This window comes from Electrona antarctica, assembly GCF_951216825.1.
Source record: "Electrona antarctica genome assembly, chromosome: 3".
Lineage (NCBI taxonomy): Eukaryota > Metazoa > Chordata > Actinopteri > Myctophiformes > Myctophidae > Electrona > Electrona antarctica.
The window spans coordinates 39,439,199-39,451,792 of NC_136808.1; the positions used below are offsets into that span (position 1 = coordinate 39,439,199).

General features: G+C 44.4%; 1 protein-coding gene across 1 annotated transcript in view; it reads left to right on the forward strand.

Annotated features, from left to right (window-relative positions):
• Positions 1-12,594, forward strand: part of neto2a (neuropilin (NRP) and tolloid (TLL)-like 2a) — a gene marked incomplete at both ends in the record, with an annotated part of 31,525 nt that overhangs the window by 4,734 nt on the left and 14,197 nt on the right. Inside the window, 6 exon segments of the mRNA XM_079496330.1 lie at positions 1,772-1,915; positions 5,387-5,527; positions 5,530-5,589; positions 6,535-6,582; positions 8,687-8,814; positions 10,127-10,355. Coding sequence (XP_079352456.1) covers positions 1,772-1,915; positions 5,387-5,527; positions 5,530-5,589; positions 6,535-6,582; positions 8,687-8,814; positions 10,127-10,355 — 750 coding nt within the window.

The window sequence follows — 12,594 nt, forward strand, 5'->3', positions numbered from 1 at the left end:
ATGGGCTGAGAGACTGTCTGAGGATGAAACCCCTGATGAGGAGCCTCAGGAGGACCCTTAGCTTTTTCCTGATCTGAAGGGCTGTTCAGAACTGTTGCTATATGAGAAAGAGGTTCAAAGTGTTGATTTGTACACAGTAATTGGAAAGGGGTTGTGCATGTGCTGTGCGCTCTTAACAGAGAAATTAAATGGGAAAGATGATACAGATACAGTGTGGAGAAGGTATTTTGAACTGATGAATGCAAACCAGGGTGGAGAGCCTTGTATAAACTCCTCAAAGAAACAGACTGGGGACTTGCAGTGGAAGATTCTCCATGGGGCTCCATGTTAATGCCATTGGTGTCAAAAACAAAAATGAATTCAACTATTTCAAAGGAGTGAACAGGACTAATGATGCATCTTTATAAAATATATTGCTGAAAGGTTAATATTAATGGGACCATACAAAGCATCATATTTGAAAACAAAGTTAACTATTAAAGTAAGGAAGAACTGTGTACCGATTCCTGTGGATATTCTGTGGATAGGTGGAGACGATTTGTCATTACTTGCGCAAGTAGAGCGCACAAGTAATAGTTTTCGTCCAGGGCGTTTGATGCGTATGCGCCGTGCCAGCGTATGACGTAATGACTACTTGTGCTTGATATGGCTGTGGTGTCAGATTACATACATGTATACATGGGGGAATTACCTTTAATCCTCCCGACACTAAACCATATCGTTCTTACCTCACCATCGAAAACCAATTACACCCTGGCATTGGGTCCTTTAATCCATATCTTTATTACGTCATCATTGAGAGCTAGTTATACCCTGACGTTATATGCTGCTACGATACATACGCATCAAACGGGGCATACGCAAAGTAACCACAGTATACCGCTAATCAACTTACAAATTACATATACATATACCGGTACATAGAGGCATTTCCTTTAATCCACCCGACACATAGTACTTGCGCGCTCTGCTGAAATGAAATGATTACTATATTTACCCAGGGTATCTGGGCTAAGCTCAAGAACTTGTTTCCAGCCAGGCCCTGCTCATAGAACACATTTCATCGTAGTGTTTCGATGCCTTGTTCAAGGGCACTTCAGCGGTGGTAATTTTAACGTGTCGCACCGCTGATTCGAACTGGCGACCTTCCGGTATCAAGACCGCTTCGCTATCCGTTCGGCCACCGCTGCCACACTAGTAGGCCATGTATGGCCTACTAGTGTGCAACAAGCAAGTAGGCACTCGACAGAGTGCAGTTCTAGTTGTTGTTGTTGTTGTTTTGTTTTTGTCTTTTAATGTGGCAGAATTGATGCTTTGTTAGTTTGTTTAAAAAAGCTGAAAAAGCTGAAGCAAAAATGGCAATACTGTATATTTGACACGAAGGAACAAAATAGAAAAGGAAGTGATGCCAGATCTATAGTCAGTGTGTTCAACTCATTGGTCAGGGCAAAGGTATATGGATAGACTTTAGGTTTTATAAAGAGATGAAAAGTCTGGACAATTATGTGCAACAAATAATGATGCTATCTGTTCAGTTGAGCATGAGATATTATGTTCGATTTTAGGGTAAAATGACCTTTTTGCATAATGTGAATGTTTGAGTGAAAAGAAGTAAAGTGTGAGAACAAGGTTGTCTCTCTCTCTCTCTCTCTCTCTCTCTCTCTCTCTCTCTCTCTCTCTCTCTCTCTGACTCTCTGACTCTCTCTCTCTCTCTCTCTCTCTCTCGTCTCTCTCTCTCTCTCTCTCTCTCTCTCTCTCTCTCTCTCTCCAGAGTTGGCGAGTGAACACGGGGCCCAGATCCCGGGTCAGAATGACTGTGGCATATGGGTGCGTAACATCAACGGAGGGGTCTTCACCTCGCCAAACTACCCCACCACCTACCCCCCCAACAAGGAGTGCATCTACATCCTGGAAGGTACAGCTACCACTTCCTCTCGTCACAAACCTGGGGAGCGATGAATAATAGGCCAGTGTCACAATTTTGACAATGTGAGAAGAGCACCTTCCCACATTGACTTAAATGGTTTCATGACATTAATTTTCATTTATTTGTATTTTTCGTTTTTCATTTAGGTTTTAGGACCTAAAAAAACCTGAACTTTGAACATTCAGTGGATTTTCTGTGTTCTGGAGTTTTCTCTGAGGTTTGGAAGCCTTTTGAGCATATTTGGGATTTGCAGGCTGTGACATCACAAACAGCATGAAAATCAGAGCACTTGTTTGAGCCAGAAAACCCCAGACCACAGAAAATCTACTGAATGTTAAAAGTTCAGGTGTTTTGGGTGCAATTGAGCTCAGAAAACCTAAAAAGATTAACTCTTACTCCGCTAGCATTTATTGAAACATTAGGATCTAATTCACGCCAGCATTATTTTAATTTGAGCTCTTATTTTGAAAAGCCACAGTTCAAGTCTACCGGAAGTAGCTTATCCTAGGACGCTCGACGGAGCCGAGACAGGCTTTGTTTACATGATCGATCTATGCCGGTGCACTGGAGAGCTCCACATCGCCGGCTCTGTGCCGTCAAAGAAACGCTGTTTTGACCAAAATGCCATCTGGGACAAGGAATAGGAGATACAGGCGATTGAAAGAAACAGATAGAATGGATTATTATGGCGACGACGATCTAAGATGGGCGATCCAGTGTTGTGCTAGCAACACAGCTAGCTAACCGGCTAACGTAAGTAGCATTATGGCTCGATCGATCGAATGCACTATAAAAGCGCAATTGCCATTAATCTTCGGCAATAGCGTTAAGCGTCAGTATCAAAATTAGGCTTCAATTGACAATGATCTTCGGCAATGGCGCTATAGGAGTTAAGAACAATTAGCCCTTCACTAAATCCCACCCCCAAAAGCGGTTGTCCAATGCCAATCCAAATAGTTTAGCAACGGTTGCTATGCAGGTCAAGCTTTCTTCGCTGCTAACGTGCCTATTGGACTTAGTGAAGGGCTAATTCATTTTTGAGGGACGCTAGCCCCTCCTATATTCAGCTATTAGTGTAGATTTCCGTCCTACACAAACATTAAATTCCCATTGACAATGAATGGAGAATCTTACATTTTTGTGTCTGAGCAAAAAGGCATAGTGTCTATTTTACATCATGGTGATGTACGATGATAAGAGCGCCCCTCACTTCACACGGGTGTGATTTTTTTTAAATACTTGATGTTATTGACAGGATGTGTGTGTGGCTATCGACTGAGACATGCAAGGAGCAAGCCTCTGCTATAGAGCTGAACTGAGTTGATAGCATCCATCATTGTGTTAAGAATGCCTTTCTGATCGATAGCCTTAGAATGGGAATCATGCAGAATCATTGATCATCTTATCGAAAGTGGGTAAAAAGAAGCGCAGGACCAGACTAGAAATGCACTCTGTCGAGCTGCCAACTTGCGCTTTGCACACAAGTCGGCCATGAATGGCCTACTTGGCCTAAGTTTCCTATATATAAGTTTGAGACTCAAATTGGTTACGTCATCCACATATGTCGATGTTGTCCATAGAGTAATAAAGGATAGAGTGAGGACCGGAGCGAAGTACAATTCTAACTCAATGGCTCGAATGAGCAGAAGTTAAGCCTGGACCTCAAATTTGAGGTCCTGGGATGACGCACGTTACGCACATGACGTCACTGAACGTCCGTCCACCTCCATGAACGTGCTGCAGTTCCACTTTTCGCCAGTAGGTAGTGGCAGCTTCAACATTGGATAGCCTTACTGGGGCCTTGGCCTTGTCCCTCGGAACCACCGTTTTTACATAAACATACATAGTTACGTCATCAGCCAATCCCTGATTGGCAGAGCGACGGCACCAGCACACGGGCCCAATCCAATCGGTCGAGGGGCCACCGACATACGCAGCGAGCTGCCAATTTACGCTCTGATTGGCCGAGCGACGCCACTAAAACACACAATCCCTGATTGTATTGGCCGAGCGACAACACCACAGACAATACACAATCCCTGATTGGCCGAGCGTGTGACAGAAAATTCACAATCCCAGATTTGGCCGAAGCAGTCATGGACATACGCAGCCTAAAACAGTACTTGCGCTCTGCTCGCGCAAGTAATAAGAGACATTCCTCATGGAGCCAGGTATTAATAACATATATCATTTAATAGTTGATTTAATTTTTAATAGATGCCTATTTTCTTTCTATGTATCCTCACATGTAAAATAAACACATTTCATGAAATGCAAAAGAAATCAGTGTAGACAGAGGTATACATATAGCTCAATAGCTCCCCCTAGGGACAAAGCAAGGCTAGCCTACCCTAGTCTACTTTTTTCCCTTTTTTCTCCTTAAGTGGTATTGATACTTTTACTTAGGACTAAGTAATAAACGTACTTCTTCCACCACTGCTTGCGATGAGAGGCTTGCATCACAAAGGGTCTGCAACGTGACAAATGGAGCCTATTATTTTGTATTATTTGTTCTTGAATGGCCTTTTTTCTTTCATCACTGAAAGTGTTATTTTCAGGACATACTTGCACAAAGAGCGTATTTATTAGTGAAATAAGTATTAATCGGATAGCATTGTAGTCGTAATTCATGGTTTGTGCTGTCAATGGTGCCATGGTCCCCGGGTTAATCAGCTTAATAGGTAATTGTACAATTATTCTGTTCTTCCTTTTACTACATCAAGGTGTGTGTGTGTGTGTGTGTGTGTGTGTGCGCGTGCGTGCGTGCGTGCGTGCGTGCGTGCGTGCGTGCGTGCGTGCGTGCGTGCGTGCGTGCATGCGTGGCCATGAATTTGTACTCAACTCAACTCAAACTTTATTTATAGAGCACATTTACAACAATGACCAAAGGCAGACCAAAGTGCTATACAGGTCATATTAAAATCCTTACACTTGCCCGAATGTGATGACAACTAAAAACACTACTTGGGCAAAAAACTTGTTTTTCGTGCAAAACTAATGCTTGGAATGGATTCAGAATCATGAAAACCTAGTTTGACACGTCACATGCTACTTAAAGCATAATGAAATTTGGTACTGTAGGAATACAAAAATAGTATACAAATATTTTACGGTCACCTTTAGTGGTACCAATTTGTCAAAATATCAGTGTTGGCCCCCGCACTAGTAGTTCACTCTAGTGAAGGAGCAGAATGAATGTGAAGGTGCAAGGAGTCTGGGGCCGGCCGCTATAAAGTATGTCCCAAACAGAAATCAAACATGAGAGAAGACCTTTGCCTCTTCTTTCTGTGCAAATACTATGAAATAATTTGGCTGCTTAAAATATCTATTTGACCAAAGCAGAACATAAACGATTGTGTAAAGTTATCCTGAAATGCAAATCAGGATCAACTCGACTGTGAGTGGCATGCTTTGATTTGATGTTATTTCTGTGCATCCCCTTCCTCCCTGTCCACCCAGCTCTCCCCAGGCAGCGCATCCAGCTGGTGTTCGATAAGAACTACTACGTCGAGCCCAGCTTCGAGTGCCGCTTCGACCACATCGAGATCCGCGACGGCCCCTTCGGCTTCTCGCCGATTATCGACCGCTTCTGCGGCGGGAAGAAACCAGCGATGAGGAGCTGGAGGGCCTGGGCTTCCGCATCAAGTACACCTTCATAGCAGGTACCCTTTGTTCTCTTTTCATTCACCTGACCAAGTACACGTTCGTAGCTTTTTTACCCATATCGACCTTGAAAGCATCTGTGTCATTTTAGATCTTAGCTAATAGCAACATAGGTTTTTCAAAAATCTGGATTTAGAAGGCACTGTTTGGCAGAAACCTCCATTTTCAAACTTTTTGTGTATGTTCTTTTTTCTTTCTCGTAAATTAGTGGTTTAGAGGTTTTTTTTATGTTGTTATTGAAGACATTATTCCTACTGTATTATCTGTAGTATTCACCATGAACTACAATAGATGAAAGCTGTCAGAGTCATATCTTGTGCTTCAGCACCTTGAAAATGTACAACTGTAAAAAGTAACTGAAGTAATGTAACTAGTTACTTTTATAATGCATCACCTATCACTAGTGAGTAGGTACTTTTTGAGAGCAGTAAATAGTAAGTAGTATTTAACTGTCTATAACTAATTCCTTTTTTAAGGTAACGTGCCAAACACTGATTAACATACTGCCATACAGATTGGACAACATTTTAATCACTAAAGAAAATTACATAATAGAGCTTTACGCACGCACGCACGCACGCACGCACGCACGCACGCACGCACGCACGCACGCACGCACTCCTCACATACATAAATTAGATACAATATACATAGAATGATGCACATTCACATGCAGTTACAGAACAGCATTCCCCATTTTCTCTCAATCCCATGGTCAAACAATCAGAGCTCCCGAATCCGCGAGAGTGGAGAATCCCAGGACATCTGTGTGTGTCCCCGCATTGTGTGACAGATATTATGCCAAACAGAATGCCAGTTGCCGCGCAGGCGTCTCTTTTCCACACATCACCATAATGGGACCTTATCTAGTCTTTGTTGCTTACTGTAGCTTATTTTCTCCTGCCATGATGTGCTCCTTCCAATCTGTATTCCAATCATTTCAGACCCAGATTTCCATCTGCACGTGGGAGGACTGCTCAACCCCATCCCAGGTAAACCTTTCGATACAGCTTTGTCGGGCAAGAAACCTTGTATCTTCTGTGTTTCAACTTGTTTTTTTTTTTGTTTTTTTTAACACCCTAGTGTTTTTACTATTGTTAAATCGTTTTTTTTTATAACAACAAAAAAGGGAAAGGTTTTGGACTTACAAGGTTTCCCTCACAACAGCAACAAAATGCCACTTGGTTTCTGATGCCATTTGAAGAGCCGTCCCTCCGTGCTTTGGACTTTGGAGCTTATCTTACTGGAAACTGGCATGGAATGCTTGGCACACACAAACGTGTCGTCACTGTAAGGTGGAAACCTTGTATGTCCAAAGAAATCAGCTTGCATTCCATTCTCTTGCATATTCTATTGCGTACCTTAATGGGGCTTTCTGTAGTCGCGTTTGCAGTGGCGCGGTGAGGGAGAGGAGAGCGGGCTTAGTGTTAGCCTCGGTCCCAGGCTTACTCATCTGCGAAGAGAAAAGCCTGGTCACAACCTAAGGCAGAGACGGATACGATATTATTCCGACCAATCACAACACTTGTTTCATTCACAGAGAATGTAAACTGATTTGTAAAGCATCAACGTCATGTCCTTGACCGGTACTTCCGCCAAAATCCCACAACTTCCACCCAAAATAAATGATAGCGTCTACAGCTTAGGTCTTGCCCAGTGTGGCTTAGTGTCCCATTGGCCACATGCATAGGGCTAGTCTCCCATTGGCTTAGGGCATGGGTTTTCAACCGGTGGTCCGCCCTGGGAAAATAAATGTTGAAATATGGAGATACAAGGTTTCCTGCCGGACAGCAATATTATTAACTGTCACGGTTCAAGTCAGGAGAGCTTGTAGGACCCAAATGCAGGAGGAGGCAGAGGCAGAGCAGGTCATTTAAAAAAGTTTAATAACTCAAAATAACTACAATACAAACGAAAAGACTGGAAGCACAAAGGTGTCAACTAAGACAAGACACACGCAACATACCACAATGAACTAGCAAGGAATGTTATTTACGACCAGCGTTGTGAAACGAGCCCATGGTGAGCGTACACATGTATGTATGCAAATCAAAATTCCGTATCCTCCACCAACCCCCCCCCCCACCCACCCCCCCCCCCCCCCCCCCCCCACACCACCCTCCCCCCCCCCCCCCCCCCCCCCTCCTACTGTATCTCACCTGACCTCTCTCCGAGTCTCCCGTCCGTAAATCATTGAACTTCTTCAAATAAATCCTTGAACTTCTTCAAATAAAACGCTGTCCCTCCCGCCATTTTGTCTCCACTCTTCTCAGCCTCCATTTCCTGGCTTTTAATCCTTGCCACCCCTAACCTTCCTTAATCTGCTCTCCCTGCTTACTGTAACAACCTCTCCTTATGCCTATACCTTCCTGCTGCTTTCTATTCTCTCTCTCTCTCTCTCTCTCTCTCTCTCTCTCTCTCTCTCTCTCTCTCTCTCATTTACAACGTGCTGATATTCCTTAATGTCTATATCAGGGGTATTCAACTGTGAATACCCCTGTGGCCCCCTTGTGGCCCCTGGGAAATCTCTGTGTGTGTGTGTGTGTGTGTGTGTGCGTGTGCGTGTGCGTGTGTGTGTGTGTGTGCGTGCGTGCGTGCGTGCGTGCGTGCGTGCGTGCGTGCGTGCGTGCGTGCGTGCGTGCGTGCGTGCGTGCGTGCGTGCGTGCGTGCGTGCGTGCGTGCGTGCGTGCGTGCGTGTGTGCGTGCGTGCGTGCGTGTGTTTGTGTCCAGCTGGTGCACATTGACAGTTGGTAATGTCAAGGCAATAATGTTTATGTACTGTCAAATAGGTCTACATCAAGCATATACCTGTATAGACATATTATCCTGCTCATTACTGTGCACAAATGTATTATAAATCTTTGTATTTGAGCACAAAATGCATTTTGAGAACCCCAAAATGTTCCACGTGCGTGCACGCTGTGCGGCCCCCCACACACAATCATTCTGCAGTTGTGGTCCCCGGCCCGGCCTAATCTAGTTGAATATATCTATATATATTATGAACAGTTATTCTATGTGTAATTATGCAGATATATTTTGTTTGTTCTTTGTTCTTTCTTGATATCCCCCCTGTCTCCCCTCCTCCTCTCCCAGACTGTCAGTTTGAGCTCAGTGGCTATGATGGAATCATTCGGTCCAGTCAGGTGGACGAGGAGGACAAGGTGAAGCCTGGAGACGCTCTGGACTGTATCTGGACCATCAGAGCTCCTCCACAGTCCAAGGTGAGCGCTGAGCGGAGCTGAACACCCATGCAGTACCACAGGTCCCCGCCAGGGGTCCAAATCCCCTCACGGGTTTAACTGTGAGAGTGTTCAAAGACACACTCATCAAACAGAGTAGGCCCGCAGGGTTGCTCCTAGGGTTGCCAACTATACCTGAAATTCTGACGTGTCTGAAGTGTGTGGGTATTCAGACGGTACTACTTTATTTGATGAGTGTGTGTGTGTGTGTGTGTGTGTGTGTGTGTGTGTGTGTGTGTGTGTGTGTGTGTGTGTGTGTGTGTGTGTGTGTGTGTGTGTGTGTGTGTGTGTGTGTGTGTGTGTGTGTGTGTGATTGTCTGCGTTTGTGCATGTCTTTAAATGGCACATGTGTTGCACTCACATGTGTGTCTCCTTTTTTGTGTTTGTGTTTAATTAATGTAATTGGTTGCATGTTTGCAATTGGTTGCATCTATAGCTGTTTATGCCGTGCTAACATGGACAGACAAACACACACAGTCACGGTGCTGCAAACACCGCTTAACAAGCCCAAAATCGCTTATAATAAGCAGACTTGGCAACACTGGTCAACTCATCATTATACGGAATATACGCATAGGTATTTTCAACCAGAACAAGAAAACCCTAATGAAATGCTCAAAACAAAACACAGATTATACAGTACAGACTCCTGTATACTATGTGTTCCATTTCTATTCCTCTTCCATCCTCTGGCCTGGTTTCTCTGCTGTTGCGTCTCTCCCATGGTTAAATGGGTCATCAGCACATACTGGTCACCACACACACACACACACACACACACACACACACACACACACACACACACACACACACACACACACACACACACACACACACACACACACACAGACGCACGCACACACACGCGCGCACACGCACACGCACGCACACGCACACGCACACACACACCTTGATGTAGAATCATTTTACAATTATCCATTAAGATGGTGTACCGGGGACCATGGCACCATCATGATTGGGAGGCATACTTTGGTTAGACATAGCATTGGTTACCTCATGATTGCATGAACCATGAATTATGCCTACAGTGTTATCTGGTTAATACTTATTTCACTAATGAATACATCTTTTTGTGTCTGTAGACAGACAGACAGACAGACAGACAGACAGACAGACAGACAGACAGACAGACAGGGACGGGCGGACGGGCGGGCGGGCGGGCGGACGGAGTGCTGTTGCTGAAACGGCAGCAAGCATGCAACACAGGAAAGGCTCAGTTAAAGAGTAGAGAGATAAGAGAATAACATTTGAGAAACCCTCTCTCTGCTTGCAGATCTACCTGCGCTTCATGGAGTACCAGATGGAGCACTCCAACGAGTGCAAGAAGAACTTTGTGGCGGTGTATGACGGCAGCAGCGCCATCGAGAACCTCAAGGCCAAGTTCTGCAGCACGGTGGCCAACGACGTCATGCTGGACAACGGCGTGGGCGTGGTGCGCATGTGGGCCGACGAGAAGAGCCGCCTCAGCCGCTTCCGCATGCTCTTCACCTCCTTCGTGGACCGTGAGTGACGTTCTCCTCCTCCCCCCCACCCCCCCTCGCTTTTATGAGCGGTGCATGCCACTCCGGCATTTGAACGTGTGTGTTTGTCTATATTTGTCTAATCAGTGATAAACTACAACAAGTCATTTCAGGTATGCAAAGCACTTAAACACAAATAAACCCTTTAACATGATAAAACCATTCTCTATAAAAATACAAGCATATATGTTATGTGCACACAATATACAACAGTGTTTAAACATGTACTTAACTCGCCCTGGTGCAGCACTGCTGATAGGGCTGACTTCACACTCTCTACACATTGACTGCACTCCCTTGAGGTGCCAGCAATGCTAGATAAGTTAGGCTAGTATTCACTTGTGTGCCTTCTGAGACTTGGAACTATGTCTTTACTTAGGCCTTTAAATTCCCTGAGGAACATAGGCCATTGATGAGACTCCTCCATCCCCTTCGGTCTTGTGCCCTCCGCTCCAGTTGTTGCCATGACAGCCCTTGCAGCTTCATCTCCTGCTCTGTGGTTCTTCTCCAGGTGGCTCTAGGCCTTCCTCTCTTCCTCTTGCCTTGCGGGTTCCATGTTAGTGAATGTTTTGTTATTGATTTGTTATGTCTTCGCAGTGTGTGTCCTATCCATGTCCATTTCCTCCTCCTGATCTGTGCTTCTATAGTGTCTTGTCTAGTGAGGTCCCACAGGTTGGCATTGGATATGGTGTTGGGCCAGTAGATTCCTAGTAGGCGTCGGAGGCAGCGGTTGAAGAATGTTTGTATTTTGTTGAGTATGTTAGTAGTTATTTTCCAGGTTTCTGAACTGTAGAGTAGGGTGGATTTGACATTTGAGTTGAAGATTTGGAACTATGTCTAGTTCGGTGAAATTATGCCTAATGTGGCAAAATTATGCATAAACTTAACCCTGACCCTATAACCTCACAAAAACTATACCTAAACCTAAACTTTAACCTTGACCCCAACCTCACAAAAACTATACCTAAACTTAAACTTAACCCTGACCCTAACCTCACAAAAACTATACCTAAAGCTGACTTGAGCCACAAGAGGCACCGTCGTCAATAAGCGAGCGTTGTTCAAGTGAACACAACAAAGCGCTCCTAACCTCTGCTTCAGCCAATCACAAGCCGTAGTTTGTGTAGTTGATAGATATATGAGTAGTTATACAGCGTGTGTGCATTCCTGTCTGAGAGTTTGAAACTTGGAGGGGGATCACTGCCAACGAGTGGCACACACATAAACACACACACACACACACACACACACACACACACACACACACACACACACACACACACAAGGACACGGCACGCGCACGGGACTCCCACCGTTGTCTGCCAACTGTGGCGTCGTAGGGGGCTTTGGGCCTTAAGATTTATGAGCAGCCAAAATTCTCTGTGCATCAGCAGTCGCTAACTGGCACTAAAAGGGTAATTTTCAGCAAGGGAAGCTAATTGTACAGTTTTGTGTTCAAAGCGCAGAGATCAGTGTTGCCAGCTTTTAAGCAACCAAGTCCATGAAAACAAGCCCCAAAGAAGTGACTAGGCCACATGAGAGCTTTAAATCTATCTAATCCATCTACATCTATTTGAAAATAGCCGATCCACAAGCTCAACACGAAACTGGGGGTCTCTGGCACAAAATATTTTTAGATGGGGGGTCAGCTGACAAATACATATACGTATGTTTTTGATTGATTGAAGACATACAGGGGCCCGTTTCACGAAACTTAGATTAGAGATTAAACCGGGATTTAACAGATATCCTGGCTTAATATATCCAGGATCAGCGATTAAATGAAAACTGGTTAATCTTGCCAGATTAAGTTTGCCAGTTAACCTGGATATGTTGAGGCTTGATTCAGTTTCATGAAAGCAATGCCACACTAGTTACCATGGAAACTAATGCTGTGGACTTAGCCTGCTCCGGACCAGGCTAACAGCCAGGTTTAACCTAATCCTGATGTCCCATCTCAGGGGCCCCCAGGAAGCAAAGATTTGAGCAAAAAATTATCACATTAAAAATATATTCACACAAAGATTAGCACACATTTTCATGATTTTTTGATTAGTATAGTATAAAATAATGGTTAAAGTTGTTAAAATCTAATATATAGTGACAGAGATGCTTTCCCGGTCTTAAGGGTTAATGGACTTTTAAATTCAGCCAGGGTGGAGGGTTTACTATTTTCTCTCTTTTTTTCCTTCTTTTTTTTCAAATAGCTCTTAGAACCATT